Source organism: Pan troglodytes, chromosome 22, assembly GCF_028858775.2.
Source record: "Pan troglodytes isolate AG18354 chromosome 22, NHGRI_mPanTro3-v2.0_pri, whole genome shotgun sequence".
Lineage (NCBI taxonomy): Eukaryota > Metazoa > Chordata > Mammalia > Primates > Hominidae > Pan > Pan troglodytes.
In genome coordinates, this window is record NC_072420.2 from 40,143,266 (window position 1) to 40,162,759 (window position 19,494).

The window sequence follows — 19,494 nt, forward strand, 5'->3', positions numbered from 1 at the left end:
TCCAGAGAGGGTGAGAAGAAAGCAAGAGAAAATAGCTTGGCTGTCCCTTTTGCTAAGTACAACTGAGCAGCTATTGTTTTAGTGATCTCTAGAACAAATTAGCCGAAAAAGATGAGAACGCACTCCAAATGTGAAACTCTGCGAAATCTTTTGTGGCTATTGATGACTGCTGAAACTTTCAGTTGATCTAGAAGGAGTAAATTTTTTGGCTGTTGGATAAAAAATTTTTTTGGGGGGGGAAAATGGTTTTGGTGGGCTCTAAATATGTTGTTGATGCTCATTGCTAAAAACTTTACCTCTTACCAGCCAGTCCTCTATATATTCTGTAGACCTGGTCTACATATTCTTCAGAAGACAATCAATAAGTTAATGGATTTTTAAGGTTTATTTGATGTCCTGTGTTCTTGAAGTTTGGGCCCATAATTTAGTTAGCTTTGGATGACCTGGAGAGGCAGTGTTCATCCCAGGGTCTTGGAAAAGCCGTTAGTTTTGGTTCCCTAAGCAAATGTTTCAGTGCCACTTGTAACTGTATGACCTTGGGAAAGTTATTTCACCTTGTTAAGCCTCAATTTCCTTGTCTGTAAAATGAGGATAAGAATAGTGCCTACCTCATAGTGTTGTCATGAGGACGGATGAAATGATGTGCGTGGGTGCCCCGCATGGTGTCAAGTGTTTATCAGCACTCAAGAAATATTCTAATGATTAGTGAATGTTATTTATACTTACTAGCTGCTATTAGTTAATATTAGTTGCTACTATAATTGTTATTATTAGTTAGTTAATGAATATTAATTAGGATTTCAGTTACAATTATTAGTTACTATAATTATTAGCTAATATTATTTAGTAGATCGGGGTCTATGATCAGTATGTGTGAGAAGAATTTTCCAGAACCACATACATGGGAGAATTTCTGCCTTAGCCGTAAGAATGAGAATTGATTATCCCTGCGGTGTCAGTGCTAATGATTTTTCATGGGTAGAGAAATTTCACTCAAAACTTCTTGGCAGGAAAACCCTAGAGTGGCTTCTTGTGCCCATGCTACTGTGTGGCAGTCAGTCTGCCAAGCCTTTCCTACTTATTTCTTCAGCCTGTACATTTAAAAAATGGATTCTTGCCTGATACCTCATCAGTAAGGGCATTCTGACTTCTGTTGGTTGAATGAAATAAATGAGAAAGGAAAAGCAAATTGTAATCTCCTTATGAGGAATTAAATACATGCAGCTGTGTATTACATCTCAATTTTAATAGTTGACTTCAAAGAGCTGTGGCACATTTTACCACGTTCTGGACGGATTTGGGTTAAGAGACCCTGGCGAGCAGGAGAGGGCGCGTGACTTCTTCTAGGACCCTCCTCTCTTCCAGAAGGCCACAGTGGGGCAGGGGGGACAAAGGGAGAGAGGACAGTCCCTGCTGTCTCCAAGATGCACAGCCCCTGGAACCGATCTTTAAGGACAGACCCTCATAGTGGCTCTTGGGCTTCACAGTCCTTTCTCCATTTTGATTGACAGTGTAAATATCGTGGGAAAAATATGACTCTTGAATTAGATCGTTGAGTGTCATTCTTGGAAAATTCATTCATTTATTGGAGCCTCAGCATTGTTATAAAATAGCCATCCAAATACCTACCTAGATGGCCCGTGTGACAGTGCACTGGGATGATAGTGTGCTATGTGGTGCCTGACAGTGCAGGTTTTCAGCCTAAGGTACAAAATGCTTTTCCATGCATCATCTTCTTCAGTTCCCACCAAAACCCTGTGAGGAAGGCATTGTTACATCCAGTTTGCAGATGAAGAAATTGGAGATCAGAGCCCTTGCTCAGAAAGCAGCCTTCCAAGCTAGGATGGAAGCACAGGTCGTCTCTGGCTCGAATCCAGTGTGCTTTATACTACAGTACAGTGATCTCAGTTGGAAAGTCTCCTAACTGTACAAGACAATAAATGAGAGGTGCCAAGTGAGTGGCAATAAGAGGTGCTGCTGTCAGATCACTCTGACACAGTCTAGTAGCTAACAGTGTCTGGGTGACTTTAGGACAGAGAACAATACTTTCTTATAAGTAAATGTAACAGGATAGGAAAACGGAGCTCTCTGAGTCTTCACTGAGGTCCCAAAGGCTCCAAACAATGACACACACCCCAAATACCCCCAGATCCTGTAGAGCCACTACTCAGGACAGACAGTGCAGCCTGGGGGGCCAGCATGGGCCATGGCACCCTGGAGGGTGGAGAAGGGGCAAAGGGGGAGAGGTGAAGAGTAGGAGTGTGTCCATGATGGGAACTGATGGGGTGCTATGCACACCCCTCCCTCTGGGCCATGAAGAGATGGACTCTTCCAAGAGCTGATCCTGTGTCCCTGGGAGTCAGCTCAGCAGGCGCTGTGAGGAGCTGCACTTTGCAGGCCCACAGGAGCTCCTTGATCAGGGACCCTGCAAGGGGGAGGATTTTGGAGGAGAGGGGCCCCATGCTAGAGCCAGGGCACAGGGGTGCAGCAAGACGACAGTGCCGGCCAGGTTAGCTCATGTGCTCACTCCCCTCTTCCCTCCTCTGGCCTGGATCCTAAGACCCTTTTCTGCAGGCTCCCAGCCCAGGCAGAACTCAAGTGCCCTGAATAGCGTGATAAGCAATGCATTGGGCTCTGTTTAAATGACTGGTGTTTGGGGGATTACAGGGGGCAAACATTTCATTTTTCTTCTTCTTTTTCTCCTTTTTTGGGGATGAGGGCTGAGAAATGGCACTTAACACAATGCCAGGCATCCAACAGTCCCGCAATGGACCTGGATGCAGTTGCCTGTCTTGTGAAGCTTAATCATAAGCATGGTCTTCCCCTCCCATTGTCTCCATCTCTTTTTGCCTTTCTAATAGAAGAAACATAAGTCAAGACTTTTGGAAATATTTTTCATCTATTCCAAAATTATGGAATAAAATATAGCTTTTTTCCCATCCCACATCAAGGCCTGAGGCATGGTTGATAGAAATAATGTTGGTGAGGTGGCTTGGACCTGGGCCAGCTGCCTCCCAGGCCAGTTCGTGCTCCCAAGAGGGTATCTTAGAAGGCTTTGGAGAAAGAGCAGACAGGGGTTTGGACCGAATAAAGGAGTTGCCTTCTGAATAGTTAATTAAAAGTAAAACTGCCTAAAATGAAGGCATCTCTACTCTTTGAAACAGCAAAGTCGTCTCTGAAAAGATGTAAGGGAATAAGTGCTTTATAAAATGGCGTGAATAGTTATGGACAGGTTGGAAAAGATGTGTAGAGAATGCGATGAATTAAAATGATGATTTAGTCCAACAACCTGTCATCAGGCCTGATGGGATTTTGTAATGTTGAAAATTCAGCCTTGAAGCTGTGGAATTTGGAGCAGTTTCCATGCGGGGTAGCAGTTTCCGTGCGGGGTAGCAGTTTCCATGCGGGGTAGCAGATTCCATGCGGGGTAGCAGATCTATGTGCCAGGCATCCACGGCACAGCTGTGGGAGGAGGACACCTTGGTGGGGAGCACGCACCTCCTCCTTTGGTTCTCATAGGCCTGATCCTGGGGAATTACCAGAGCCCATATGCCAGAAGTTTAAGAGAAATTCCATCATTCCACACCTTTCTATCTATATTTATTTGTCCGTGCTTGCCCCAAACTGCAATACCTTTGTTGGCCTGAGTCTTACAGATTGAGTAAGTGTTGTGTTGTGGCAAACAGAGCCTTTAATTTATTGATCCACTGTCTTTAGTTCCATTGTCTTTTTTATATTGATGGTATAAGTGTTAATTAAATTAAATGCGTGATTACCATTTATATAAGTTTATATGTGATTTGTATACTTATTTATATAAAATTTTATAATATATATTGACTGTCAATTTTGTTTTAAAAATTAACATAGTAAATATAAAATTTAAAAAAATTAAGAATTACTTGATATTAATTTATATTATATACCATATATAATCAAATCACCATCAAGACCAAATTATATATAAATCATATAAATTATGTATATTATGTAAGTTATATTACATTATATTATATAAATTATATAAAAATCATATATAGTTAAATATAAAAATCTTATATATGATTATTAGATATTATATTGTTATATATAAAAGTCATATATAAGATTATTATAATATAGTTACATATATAAATCTTATTATATATAAGATTATTATATATTATATAGTTACATCTATAAATCTTATTATATATAAGATTATTATATATTATATAGTTATATATAAATCTTATATATAAGATTATTATATATTATATAGTTATATATAATCTTATGTATAAGATTATATATAGTTATATATAATCTTATATATATGATTATATATAGTTATATATAATCATATATATGATTATTATATATTATATAGTTATATATAAATCTTATATATAAGATTATTATATATTATATAGTTATCTAATTTGGTCTTGGAGGTGATTTGGTTCTAGGGCTTAAGTATCCAGATTTGTCTTACCTTTCCTTATATTATGAAACACCCAGCCGGGCACTGTGGGTCTTGCCTGTAATCCCAGCACTTTAGGAGGCTGAGGCAGGTGGATCACTTGAGCCCAGGATTTTGAGACCAGCCTGGGCAGCATGGTGAAACTCCATCTCTACCAAAAATTAGCCAGACGTGGTGGTGTGCGTCCATAGTGCCAGCTATTCGGGAGGCTGAGGTGGGAGAATCACTTGACCCTGGGGAGATTGAGACTGCAGTGAGCCAAGATTGTGCCACTGCGCTCCAGCCTGGGCAACAGAGGGAGACCCTGTGTCAAAAGAAAAAACAAGAAACAAAAAAAACAAGAAACAAAAAACCCCAAACAAAGAAACACCCTAACACCCTATACATGAGTCATTAAATTTGTCAAAAGTGAATAAAATAGATATTTTCGTTTACATGTCTCTAAGAAAGGAGTTGAGTTTAGTTAAAAGAGGGTTTGCATCCAGATATTAGATTTGGGACAGGCATGTACCTTTTACAGCATTTGTTTGAAACCCTCAAAGTGTAGTCCTTCTTATAAACAAGGCACATGAAAATGACAAGGGGCTCTTGTGCTCTGTAAAACATTTTTGTAAGTTGTTTTTATATGAGATGATATTCTATTCAGAAGACTTTTAAAAAATTGAGATATTAGATATTGTCATGTCAAAGAAAATTTTTAAAGTTTATTTATTTATTTATTATTTTTATTTTTTTTTTAAATTTGAGACAGAGTCTTGCTCTGTTGCCCAGGCCAGAGTACAGTGGTGCAATATTGGCTCACTGCAACCTCTGCCTCCCGGATTCAAGCGATTCTCCTGCCTCAGCCTCCTGAGTAGCGGGATTACAGATGCGTGCCACCACACCCAGCTAATTTTTGTATTTTTAGTAGAGACAAGGTTTCGCCATGTTGGCCAGGCTGGTCTCAAACTCCTGACCTCAGGTGATCCACCTACCTTGGCCTCCCAAGATGCTGGGATTATAGGCATGAGCCACTGTGCCTGGCCTAAATCTCACTTTTTTTTTTTTTTTTTTTGAGACAGAGTCTTACTCTTTCACCCAGGCTGGAGTGCAGTGGCATGGTCTGGGCTTACTGCAACCTCTGCCTCCGGGGTTCAAGTGATCCTCCTGCCTCAGCCTCCCAAGTAGCTGGGATTACAGACATGCGCCACCACGCCTGGCTCATTTTTGTATTTTTAGTAGAGACGAGGTTTCACCATGTTGGCCAGGCTGGTCTCGAACTCCTGGCCTCAGATGATCTGCCTGCCTCAGCTTCCTAAAGTTCTAGGATTACAGGCCCGAGCCACCGTACCCGGCCAAGTTTTAATCTTACTCTTAATAAATGGCCATACTTTTGCCTCAGTATCCTGAGTGTATTCTGTATCTATATTGTACCAATTAGTTCTGTGGTTTTTTTTTTTTTTCCACCCAAACAAGCAGTTTAAGAATCTGTTCACATGAAGGACTTGGCACAATGTCTTGTGCAAAGTAGAGAGTCAATAAATAACTGTTGATTGATTATTTGTTTTATTACCCTTTCTTTCTCCTCCTTCCCTTCCTCCCTCTCTCCCTACCTACCTTCCTTCCTTCTTCCTTTTTTCTTTTTCTTTCTTTTTTTTTGAGACGGAGTCTCACTCTGTCACCAGGGTGGAGTGCAGTGGCACGATATCTGCTCACTGCAACCTCCGCCTCCCGGATTCAAGCAATAGTCCTGCCTCAGCCTCCCAAGTAGCTTGCACTACAGGTGCGTGCCACCATGCCCAGCTAATTTTTGTATTTTTAGTAGAGACAGGGTTTCACCATGTTGGCCAGGATAGTCTCGATCTCTTCACTTTGTGATCCGTCCACCTTGGTCTCCCAAAGTGCTGGGATTACAGGCATGCACCGCCATGCCTGGGCCTTTTTTTTTCTTTCTTTCTTTTTCTTTCTGACAGGGTCTTGTTCTATTGCCAAGGCAGGAGTGCAGTGATGTGATCATAGCTCATTGCAGCCTCCACCTCCCAGGCTCAAGTGATCTTCCCACCTCTTGAGTAGCTGGGACTACAGGCATGCACCACCACCCGTGTCTAATTTTTAAATTTTTTGTAGAGATGTGGTCTCTACAAAAACTTTTTGTAGAGGCCCCATCTCGACAAAAATGTGTTTGCCCAGGCTGGCTGGTCTTGACCTCCTGGGCTCAAGTGATTCTTCCACTTTCAGCCTCCCAAAGTGCTGGGATTATAGGTGTGAGCCACTGCACCTGGCCTGATTACACTTTCTGTAGGTTTCTCCCTGTGGTTATTAAAATGGGGTCCACACAGTCTGCTGTAACTTATTTGCCAGTGTTTATAAAAGATGGCATCATACATTTTCAGGAGTGAATTCTTTGAAGAGAGAAAATTGTAATTGCTTTTGTAATTGTTTATGGGGAAGGAGTTCTAAGTGTGAGAGATGGCCACGTTGGTAAGAAATGGCTACTGGCAGATACAGTCATTACATGTTACACAGGTAGAGAAAGGACATTCAACCATGTTCCCTTAGGTGTGGCTGCACTGAACTCAGAGAGGAGCCAGGTGTGAGTAGGAAAGGAGGAATCTGTGGGAGGAAAGGGTTGTTTTGTTGTGTGGCTTTTTTATGTGCTGGGAGAAACATCCTCCAGCTTTTTCTAGCCTCTGCTTGTGCCCTTCCCCTCCAGTAGTCTCTATGTGAGCTTTTTAATCTCCTGTAATATTTCTAAAGCTACTTTTAGTTCAATGTGACTAATACTCTTATTTTCATAACTGAATGAAATGCATTTTAGTGTGGGTATACTTGATATTTGAATTTCATAGTAAAGTATCTTTTTTATTTTATTTTATTATTTTACTTTATTTTTTAAAAATTAAACTAAAAAATTTTTTTTGAGACAGAGTCTCACTCTGTCGCCCAGGCTGGAGTGCAGGGCTTACTGCAACCTCCGCCTCCCAGGTTCAAGTGATTCTACTGCCTCAGCCTCCCGAGTAGCGGAGATTTCAGGCGCATGCCACCACGCCCGGGTAATTTTTGTATGTTTAGTAGAGATGGGGTTTCACCATGTTGGTCAGGCTGGTCTCGAACTCCTGACCTCGTGATCCACCCACCTTGGCCTCCCAAAGTGTTGGGATTACAGGTGTGAGCCACCGCACCCAGCCTTCTATTCTTCTTTAAACAAAATTTTTATTTTATTTTTAAGAGACAGGATCCTGCTTTGTCACCCAAGCTGGAGTGCAGTGGCATGATCAGCACACTGTAACCTCGAACTCCTGGGCTCAAGCAATCCTTCTGTCTCAGCCTTCCAAAATGCTGGGATTATAGACGTGAGCCACATTGTCTGGCCTCTTTTTTCTCTTCTTTCCCTTTTCCCAATCCCTTGTCTTCCCAATTCTGATTTACTTTTTGGCCATTAAAGCTTTGCAAAAAATTAAAAGTATTTTGAAGACTGCAAAAAAGATACGAGAGCATCTCTATTCCAATTAGGTCATGTTAAAAGACAACATTACAACTCATCTAGTTTTGTAGATTTTTTTTTTTTTGCGACAGAGTTTTGCTCTTGTTGCCCAGGCTGGAGTGCAGTGGCGCAATCTTGGCTCACTGCAACCTCCACCTCCTGGGTTCAAGCGATTCTTCTGCTTCAGTCTCCCGAGTAGCTGGGATTACAAGGCATGCGCCACCACGCCTGGCTAATTTTGTATTTTTAGTAGAGATGGGGTTTCTCCATGTTGGTCAGGCTGGTCTTGAACTCCTGACCTCAGGTGATCTGTCCACCTCGGCCTCCTAAAGTGCTGGGATTATAGGTGTGAGCCACTGTGCTTAGCTGTTTGTAGATCTTAATTGGCTTTTGTGATTCCAGAATCTGGCAGCAGTCCAGACCAAAAAATCGTTCACAAAGCTCTGCCCCCACCACACGTGCAGGTTATATTTATCACCAGAGAAAAGGAAATAACATTCAGAAAAAGGATGTGAGGTACAGACAGCTAGGTTGGTTTATAACTCAGTATCTGCCTTATTTGAAAGTGGTTTGAACAGTTGGCCACCTGTGATTGGCTGAAGCTTGTCTGCTGTCATTGACTGAAACTCAGCTCTGGTTACAAAGGCAAATTTCTAGTTAGGTTTTCAGTTTGTTTATGTACTAAGCTAGGTTGCAGTTCATTACCTAGGACTCCTATGGAGTCTTCTAAAGCCCAAATTTAGTTTTAACAGTTGATTATACAATAATTAATTAATTATTTTATTTATTTATATTTTTTTGAGATGGAATCTTGCTCTGTCACCCAGGCTGGATTGCAGTGGCATGATCTCGGCTCACTGCAACCTCCACCTCCCAGGCTCAAGTGATTCTCCTGCCTCAGCCTCTCAAGTAGCTGGGATTACAGGCGTGTGCTACCATGCTTGGCTAATTTTTGTATTTTTAGTAGAGACAAGGTTTCACCCTGTTGGTCAAGCTGGTGTCGAACCTCTGACCTCAAGCGATCCACCTGCCTTGGCCTCCCAAAGTGCTGGGACTACAGGTGTGAGCCATCGCACCCAGCCTGATTATATAATAATTTAAGCATTGATGATACTAAAATTTCAGAATTTAAATAGTCATTTGGTTGACCCTTTATAACAAAGAGGTGTGATTCTATTATTTTCCTTGTTTGAATACTTAACAAAATTATTTGTGTTGTATAGTATAACTAGAGGAAGGATTTAATTTTTGTAAATGTAAGCAAAATATTTTTCATAAACAGCCTAATATTTCTCTACTCTTGACCAGATTAGGAAGAAACAGCAAGAAGTAGTGGGTTTTTTGGAAGCGAATAAAATCGACTTTAAGGAATTAGATATTGCTGGAGATGAAGACAATAGGAGGTGGATGAGAGAGAATGTTCCTGGAGAGAAAAAACCTCAAAATGGGATTCCTTTGCCTCCCCAGATCTTCAATGAGGAGCAGTACTGTGGGGTGAGTATGTGCTTCTATTAAAAATCCTGCTGTGTGTGTGTTTATTAGAAATTTTCTAAAGCAGATTAATTTTGAGTCAGCATTTGAAATTATTCACAACTGTCAGGTCATGGTCTATTTCTGCCATCCAATAGCTGGATGGTAGATCCATTATGAATAATCAATATTTAAGATTTAGAAAAGGACAGAAACAATATCATGATGATTCAGAAGTTTTGGGGATTATTTCAGGTTCTTTCTTTTATTTTGAAGAATTGAGGTCACATGTTCAAAAAATACATACATGTAGCTAGGAATTCTGTTCAGCCTTGCAGTGTGCACACACGTGTATCTGCACGGGAACATGGTAAGTTTTCTCTGTCGCCCAGGCTGGAGTGTAGTGGTGCAATCATGGCTCACTGCAGCCTCTTTCTCTTGGGCTCAAGCGATCCTCTCACTTCAGCCTCTTGAGTAGCTGGGACTGCAGGAGTGCAGTACTCCACCCAGCTAATTTCTAAATTTTTTGTAGAGACAGGGTCTCCCTATGTTGCCCAGGCTGCTCTGGAACTCCTGGCCTCAAGTGATCCTCCTGCCTTGGCCTCCCAAAGTGCTGGGACTACAGGTGTGAGCCACGGTGCCCAGCAAGTTTTCACTTTTATAAAATTCATTTTTAGAAATAAAGTCTTACTATAGATACAAGATACATTTGTGTACCTTTAATTAGTTTGAAAACTGTTCTGGGCATTTTGTTTATAACAACAATTTTGTTTTATACATTTGATAGTTCATTTCACCATGAGATCACTTTTTTTTCCCAGAGTTTATAGATCATACTTAATAAATCAAGTCGTTGGAAAGAAATATTTTTAAAAAAGGACTTCAGAATATGAGAACTGAAAATTAACTTAGAGGTCAGCTAAGCCATCTAGGGTTTTTGCAGATGAGGAAATGAGAGCTGTGTGAAGTAGAGGGAATGTCTCAGCGCCATGCGCCTGGGACTGCTGGAGCCAGGTGTAGGAATCTTATCTGACCTCTTCTCTTGCTGCACAGAACTGCTGGTTCTTCAGGTTACTTTTTAAAAAAATTGTTTACTGCCACTGTCTGCTTTATACATTTATAAATGAATGTCCACACTCATTCATTTACCTATTGTCTGTGGCTGATTTAGCACCATGGCAGATTTGAATAGATGCAGCAGAGGCCATATGATCCACAAAGCCAAGAAGATTTACTATCTGCTTGTTCACAGAAAAGTTTGCGGACCTCTCATTTGAAGGATGAATTGTGTAGTTGTTGGGGGCTTGTATTAGCTTCCTAGGGTTGCTGTATCAAACTACCACACATGGTGGCTAAAAACAACAGAAATTTATTCTCTCACAGATCTGGAGACTGGAAGTTCGAAATCAAGATGTGGGTGCAGGGTTGGTTCCGTCTGAAGGCTCTGAGGGAGAATTCGTTCTATGCTTCTTTCCTAGCTTCTAAAGCTTGCCAACAGTTCTTAGCACTCCTTGGCTTATGGAAGTGTCTCTGATCTCTGCCCTCATCCTCACATGGAGTGTGTCTCTCTGTGTTCATATGGCCTTCTCATAAGGACAGCAGTCATGGGAATAGGGCCCGCCCTCATCCAGTATGGCCCCATCTTAACTAATTACAACTACAAAGATCCTATTTCCAAATAAGGTAACCCTCTTTTTTTTTGAGATGGAGTTTCTCTCTTGTCTCCCAGGCTGGAGTGCAGCAGTGCAATATCAGCTCACTGCAACCTCTACCTCCTGGGTTCAAGTGATTCTCCTGCCTCAGCCTCTTGAGTAGCTGAGATTACAGGCGTGTGCCACTACGCCTGGCTAATTTTTATAGTTTTAGTAGAGACAAGGTTTCACCACATTGGCTGGGCTAGTCTCGAACTCCTGACCTCAGGTGATCCACCTGCCTTGGCCTCCCAAAGTGCTGGGATTACAGGTGTAAGCCACCATGCCCGGCCCAAATAAAGTCACTTTCTGGGGTTCCAGGCTGACATGGATTTATGGGGGACACTGTTCAGTCCAGCAGAGGGCTATACAAACTTATATGGTTGTGTTAGCATTCTTCAGAGGCTTAACCAAAAGTCCTGTGGGTGTGGAAGTATTTTCAAAAATCTTAATGTGGTAGCATATATTAAGGTGAACATGTGGTCCAGTTCAAATTCCTCCTCACCCCTCGCTCCTGTCCTACCCACATCTTCCCCACCTTCCTTTACCTGACCCACATTTCTCAAAATTGTGGCCCTTGTTGGATTAGGAAAGGGATAATATTTTTTTAGGGGGGATGGTGGTGATGAGGAATTTTATTTCTTATAAAATCATTTCTATTATATAATTGAAAAATTAATATATATGCCCACTGAAAAATTAAGGTGATTCAAAATGGTCTCTAGTGAAAATTATTCCCCTCCGTTTCTGTTTATTATTTATTTAAGAGAGAGAGTCTCGCTGTGTTGCCCAGGCTGGAGTGCAGTGGTGCAATCATGCCTGGGTAATTTTTAATTCTTAAAATTTTTTGTAGTGACAAAGGGGTCTCACTGTGTTGCCCAGGCTGGTCTTGAACACCTGGCCTCAGGCAAACTCCTGGCCTCCCAAAGTATTGGGATTACAGGCATGAGCCACTGTGCCTGGTACCCCCTCCAATTTCTGACCCCTGTCATTCTAGCTACCTTCCCCTGAGCCAGGCTGGCTCTTTGGGCCTGTGATCTGGGATACCACACAGGACCCCATCCACAGGAGGGCTCTGTACTTGTTTAATGTTCTCCTATTGCTGTCTTGAAATTCTCAACCATTTTTGAAGGAAGGGCCTCATGTTTTCATCTTGCACTGGCTCTTTTGAATTCTGTAGCTCGTCCTACTCTGAGGCAGCCAGTGTTGGCAATTTCGTGTTTGGGTTTGCAGAAATTTTCTATGTAGATTTACAACTGAATGTCATTTAAAAAATCAGAGTGTATCATATACGACTTTGTTTTCTTGACTTAATAACTGCATCTCAGAGTTCACAGTATAGCTGCCCATGCTTATTTTATTTATTTTAATTTTATGATAGGGTCTCACTGTGTCACCCAGGTTGGAGTGCAGTGGCGCAATCATAGCTCACTGCAGCCTCAAACTCCTGAGCTCAAGCGATCCTCCTGTCTCAGACTCCTCAGTAGCTGGGACTACAGGTGTGCACCACCACACCTCGCTAATGTTTTTTATTTTTTGTAGAGATAGGGTCTCACTGTATTTCCCAGGCTGGTCTCACACTCCTGGCTTCAAGTGATGCACCCATCTTGCCTCCCGTAGTGTTGGGATTATAGGTGTGAGCTGCTGTGCCTGGCTGCCCCATATTTTAATGTCTGCAAAATGTTCCATTGTGTGTGACAATTTTTTGGCTTGGTCCTCTAATGAAAAACATTCAGGTTGTTTTCAGCCTCTCCCCCTTACAAACAGTGCTGTAGGAATTATCTTTATACATAACAGATCTTTGTATCCGGTATGAGTGTGTATATATATATGTAGGATAAATTCCTGGAAGACATCTGAGTTAAAGTACATATGCATCTCACATTTTGATCAATATTGGCAAATGGTCCTCTGTTGCAGTTGTACTAGTTTACATTTCCACCAGCTGAGTTTGAGTGGCTAGTTCTCCGTGACTTTGACAACACTGTGCATAGCATACTTTTGGAACTTTGACAATCTGTTTGGTAAAACATGAATTCTCATTGCTTCTACCTGGATTTCTTTCTTTATGGGTAAATTGAACATCTTTTAAAACTACATTTATAAATCATCTGTGCTTTTTCTATGATTTACCTATGCATATTCTTTGCTGTTTTCCAATTGGGTTATAGGTAATGTTTACTGGTTTGTAAGAGTCTTTGCATATGAAAGAAAGTAGCCCTTTGACCATATGTATTACTTCATTCTCACGCTGCTAATAAAGACATACCCAGGACTGGGTAATTTATAAAGGAAAGAGGTTTAATTGACTCACAGTTCAGCATGGCTGGAAAGGCCTCAGGAAACTTACAATCATGGTGGAATGGGAAGGAAGCATGCCCTTCTTCACATGACCACAGCAGAGAGAAGTGCAGAGTGAAGATGGGGAAAAGCCCCTTATAAAACCATCAGATCTCATGAGAACTCACTCACTATCATGAGAACAGCATGAGGGAACCACTCCCATAATTCAGTTACCTCTGACTGGGTCCCTTCTATGAGACAGATTATGGGAACTACAATTCAAGATGAAATTTGGGTGGGGACACAGCCAAACCATATCACCATAGATGTTGCAAATATTTCCTCCACATTTCTTACTTGTCTTTTGACTTTCAAAAGGGATTTTTTTTTTTTGCAATGCAGAACTTAAATTTTTTTTGTGTAGCCAAATATATTAAATCTTTTCTCTTTGTGATTCCTGAATTCAGATTTTTGTTTAGGAAAGCTTTCTGTGCTCAGAAATTATCAGAAGAATCATCTCATGTTTCCTTCTAGTACTTTTCCAGGGAAAATAAGATTTTAAATGTCTTAGTTTGCTTATTTTAATCATGCTTTTAAATTTAAGTGAGTTACAGTAGACACAAGATTAATGTAGGTGTCCACCAATGTTAACTCCTAGGATAAAATTACTACAGTTATTTTCTGCTATAAAAAAGAAGATTTCAAAGTCATCTCTTATCCCAGTTTGCTGTGATCTAGTAATTTTTTTTTCATTTTAATTGCGGAGGAGAAAGAAAAGGTTTTCCAAATAATGACTGCTATTTTTAAGATGTATTTTCCTATAACAAATATGGATCTAATGAAATAAATATACAAATTATTTCATGTTTAACTGTTTCTATTCTTTTTATTTCTACCTTCAGAGAAGTACTTGTAGTTTACCTTATGAGAAGCTTTGCTTAATTTGCTTTTCTGTGGTCTATGGACACACTGACAAAAGTATATTCATGAAGAAGAGGGCTTTGTTTCCAGAAAGTAGGTAAAAATGATTATTTTTATTTGTATGCTCAGATTTTAAAAGGAGACTCAAAAATTCTGAAGGATATGCAGGCTCAAAATAATGTTAGTCTAGATAGTCAGTGTCTCTTTCTACATGATTAAAATGTATATAACTATTATTTAAGTGGTCTCCGTGGCTTCTGAAGATTCTTGGTCAGTCATATGCCATGCCTGATGATGGCAGCAGGTGGAAGGAGACCCCAGAGGCAAGCAGTAGATTTCATTGGGCAGTGAGGGGATTGGACATCAAGGGTAGTCCTCAGTGCCTTCCTGCCCCTGCCAGTTTGAACTTCTGCTACTCTATGCAGAGCAAATGAAGATATTATCCTGAGAGCCAGGGCAGACAACTGTTAGATTGAGAAAGGAGACACCACACTGGAAGCCAGGCACAGTTGAGGCCAGGCTCCCCGCCTGACAGAGGAATGTGAACTGGAAAGAGCAGACACATCTGTTGATGACAAGTTGGCATCTGTGCATTTTAGCCCAGGTAAGGGCCGGAGTGCCTGCCTGGGACCAAGATAGCCTGGGCCTGACTGAACACAACCAAAGAGGACCTGGATCATTCAGCACAGAGGTGCCCATTTAGCAGAGGTATGAGTGTCTCCGGGTACTCAGGGCTGTAAGGAAACACAGGATGCAAACCCAGTTAGGGTGGGGAGAGGGCTTCTCAACATATCGATGTTACTGAACAAACTATGTTATGTTCCTAAAATTTATTCTGAAATATGCCGTATGTGATAAGAAATACATAATTTAAAAAGGAATGATACAGTGAGCAACCATTGTATGCACTATCCAGTTTAAGAAGGACAGTATACTATTATCAGAAATGTGGAAGCCCTCTGTGTGCCTCTCTCCCTGATCCCATCCCTCCCCCTCTGCACCAGTGATAGTCATTGGAAAGAAAGGGTCTTGCTTTGTCACCCAGGCTGGAGTACAGTGGCACGATCATGGCTCACTGCAGCCTCATCCTCCTGTACTCGATCGATCCTCCTGCCTCAGCCTCCTGAATAGCTGGGACTATAGGTGTGCAGCACCACACCTAGCTAAATTTTGTATTTTTTGTAGAGATGGCATCTCCCTATGCTGCTGAGGCTGGTCTTGAATTCCTGGGCTCAAGCAGTCCTCCTGCCTTGACCCCCCAACGTGCTGGGATTACTGGTGTGAATCACTGTGCCTAGACCTTATTTTTCGTTTAAAAACCTTTGTCTTCTTTTACCTCCCTGAATATGCACATAGTTTACTATGACACATGTGTTCCCATTGCAATTCCTTATTCCCAAACAAATATAATTTTCTTTTAGAGAGCCTCTTGTTCATCTGGGAAGCTTGCTAGGCTTGGGTTCTTCTCTGTGGGAAACGTTTCAATTTCCTTAATGAGTGGACTGTTTAGGCTTTCTACTTTTTCATAAGTTGGTTTTCATAATTCTGTTTCTATAAATTCTAAGATGTCTAGTTTTTTTTTTTTTTGAATCAGGGTCTTTGTCTGTTGCCCAGGCTGGAGTGCAGTGGTGCCATCATGGCCCATGGCAGCCTTGAGCTTGTTTTTAAGTTTTAAAGTCTAGTATAACATTTTTTTTCAAAAGGAAGAGGAAGGTACAGAAATTTCCCATGTACCCCCTGTTCCCACACATGCAGAGCCTCCCCCATTATCAACATCCCCCCAAGTTTTAAATAAGATATTCTTAAGACCTGTTTAAAATAGGTAGTTATGTCTTCTCTTCATTCCTAATGTTTCTATTGTGTCTTCTCTGATTTTTTTTTTTTTAATTTATGTTGTTCATAGTTTTTTGTTTGTTTGTTTTTGGTCTTTTGGCTTATTGATTCTTTCTGATCTCTCTATACTTATATCTTTATAGCTAATTTTTCTCTTATTTTTAAAATTTCTGCCCTTGCCTGTATCATTTTTTCCTTCTATACACTTTGTTTTTTTCCTCCCCTTACCTTAATGTTCAGTTAGATGCTTAGCTCACTTTTAACCTTTTTTTCTTCTCTAATATCAATATTTAAGGCTAGAAATTTCTCACTGAGTACTGTCAGTTCATTCCATATATTTTGATATGCAGTATTTTCTTTTGTTTTTATTTTATTTATTATTATTATTTTTTGAGACGGAGTTTTGCTCTTGTTGCCCAGGCTGGAGTGCAGTGGCCCGATCTCAGCTCATTGCAACCTCTGCCTCCCGAGTTCACGTGATTGATTCTTCTGCCTCAGGCTCCCTGAGTAGCTGGGATTACAGGCGCCACCACGCCCGGTTAATTTTTTGTATTTTTAGTAGAGACAGGGTGTCATCATGTTGGCCAGCTTGGTCTTGAACTCCTGACCTCAGGTGATCCACCAGCCTTGGCCTCCCAAAGTGCAGGGATTATGGACGTGAGCCGCCGCGCCCAGCCTGCAGTATTTTCTTTATTGTTAAGTATAAATGTTAAGATATTTATACCTTTCTTTTTTGACCCATGCATTGAAATTATGAGTACATTTGGAGTTTCTTCTACTTTATTATATGCTTTTTTCTCAGTTTTGCAGTTTTTTTAATCCTTTCTTGATGTAATTTTACTAAAGTCTCTTTTTTCTAATTTTATTTTCCCCTTTACTCAATTCAAATAATCTACCCTTTTAGTGGTTAACTTAGCTATTTTAACATACATACTTAAATTAGTTAAAGATAATCAGTAACCTTACTTTTGTCCCAAACTTTTTTTTTTTTTAAAGCCAGAGTCTGGTTCTGTCACCCAGGCTGGAGTGCAGTCGTGCAATCTTGGCTCACTGCAGCCTCCACCTCCCAGGTTCAAGCAATTCTCCTGCCTCAGCCTCCTGAGTAGCTGGGATTACAGGCACGCACCACCATGCCCTGCTAATTTTTTTGTATTTTTAGTAGAGATAGGGGTTCACCATGTTGGCCAGGCTGGTCTTGAACTCCTGAACTCAGATGATCCGCCCACCTTGGCCTCCCAAAGTGCTGGGATGACAGATGTGAGCCACCACACCCAGTCTGTCCCAAACATTAAAAGGGCCTTTAGACACTTTCACCCTAATCACTCTGTTTACATGTGTTTGGTTTTTCAGTATTTCAGTTGGCCTCTCATCCTGCTCCACAAATTAGGCATTTCTATTTGTTGGTTGAACAATCAATGTTTGTTCAGATTTAGATTTACCCACATATTTACTATTAATTTTATCTTCTTGAATCTGAGATATTCCATCTGGAATTATTTTCTTCTTCCTGAATACATCCTATAAGTTTCTTTAAGTGAAGTTCTCTTGGTGGTAACTTCTCTAAGTTTTTGTTTGTTTAAAAAAAGATATTTTCCAGACAATGTCTTTCTTTCACCTTCATGCTTGAAAAAATAGTTTTACTGAGTCTGGAATTCTGGGCTGATGGTTATTTTTTCTAAACACATTGAAATTCTTATTTTACTTTCACCTGGCCTCTAAGTTGCTATTGAGAAGTCAGCTGTCAGTCTCATCACTATTCTTTTATTGGGAAACTTTGTTTTTTCCTTTTTCTTTTCCTCCCTTTCTTCTTCTGTCCATTCTGTCTCCTTCTTCCTCTTTCTCTTCGTCGTCTTCTTCCCCCTCTCTGGTTGCTTTTAATAATATTTCTCTACGATGTGTCTAGGTTTAGAGTTATTTTTATTTGTCTAGTTTAGAATTATTTATTGGGCTTCCTGAGACTAAGGGTTGTTATCTTTCAATAAGTCTAGAAAATTTTTAGTAATTGGCCAGGCGAGATGTTGCATGCCTATAATCCTAGCACTTTGGGAGGCCGAGGTGGGAGGATTGCTTGAGCCCAGGTGTTGGAGACCAGCTTGGGCAGCATAGTGAGACCTTGTCTCAAACAATTAAATTAAAAAAAGAAAATGTTTAGCAATTGTATGCTTGAGTTTAGGTTTTCACCTATTATCTGTATTTGCTTCTCCAAGAGCTCCTATAAGACATCTGTTAGCTCTTCTCACACTGTTTTCATACAATAATATTTCCTCCACATTTTTCATCTTTTTTCCTCTCTAGATTATTTGTTGTTTGTTTGTTTGTTTATTACTTTTAAAAATAGAGACAGAGTCTCGCTATGTTGCCCAGGCTGGTCTTGAACTCCTGGGCTCAAACAATCCTCCCTTCTCTGACTCTTAAAGTACTGGGATTATAGGCATGAGCCACCACACCCAGCCTGGATGACTTCTTTGACTGCATCTTCCAATTAGCTAATTTTCTCTTCAGGTGTGTTTGTTTAATCCACATATTGGGTTTTACAATTCCGGTATTATATCTTTTTATTTTCAGGAGTTCTTTTTGGTTCCTTTCTAAATTTGCTTGATTGTTCTCTCTAGGTATTTATGCTGTTTTCGAGTTTCTCTTTTATTTCACTAAATATATTAAATATAGCTGTTTTATATTCCTTGCCTGATAATTCCAATATCTGATTCTGATTTCTAATTCCACCTTCTGTTATTTCTTCTTACTCTCACTATGTTTTCTTTTTATTCCCTTATTTATATTGTAACTTTTGGCTTCAAACTGCTCATTTTTAAAAACTTTATTAGTGGCTATCTTAGTCTGTTTTGTGCTGCTAAAACAGAATACCACAGACTGGGTAGTTTATAAACAATAGAAGTTTATTTGGCTCATAGCTCTGGAGGTGGAAAGTCCAAGATCGAGGGGCAGCATCTGATGAGGGCTTTCTGGCTGCATCAAACATGGTTGAAGGTATCCCAGGAGCAAGAGAAAGGGAGAGCCCTAACTCACAGCCTCAAGCCTTTTTATAAATGTCATCAATCAGTTCATGAGGGTGGTCCCCTTATGGCCTCAACAGCTCCCCTTAGGCCCTACCTCCCAACACTGTTGCACTGGGGATTAAGTTTCCAACACAAGCTTTTTGGCGGATACATTCAAATCACAGCAGCAGATACTCTTTGAGGCCTGGGGTTTATTTCTGCTAGTTTCCTTAGAACTGTATCAAACCTAGACACATCTTAAACTCAGATTTCCTTTTAAGATTTTTTAGGATCACACATGGCATGGGAATTTGAACTGCAGCCTCTCATGAATTCTACTTTTGGTTATAAATTCTCAGAGGAGAATATTTTCCC

The 19,494-nt window shown here is 40.5% G+C and overlaps 1 protein-coding gene across 4 annotated transcripts in view; it reads left to right on the forward strand.

Annotated features, from left to right (window-relative positions):
- Positions 1-19,494, forward strand: part of SH3BGR (SH3 domain binding glutamate rich protein) — a 69,137-nt gene that overhangs the window by 7,398 nt on the left and 42,245 nt on the right. For all 4 annotated transcript variants that reach the window (XM_016938552.4, XM_063803640.1, XM_003319075.7 and 1 more), the window contains exon 2: positions 9,234-9,419. In XM_016938552.4, the coding sequence (XP_016794041.1) occupies positions 9,234-9,419 (186 nt within the window). The remainder of the gene's footprint in view (positions 1-9,233; positions 9,420-19,494) is intronic.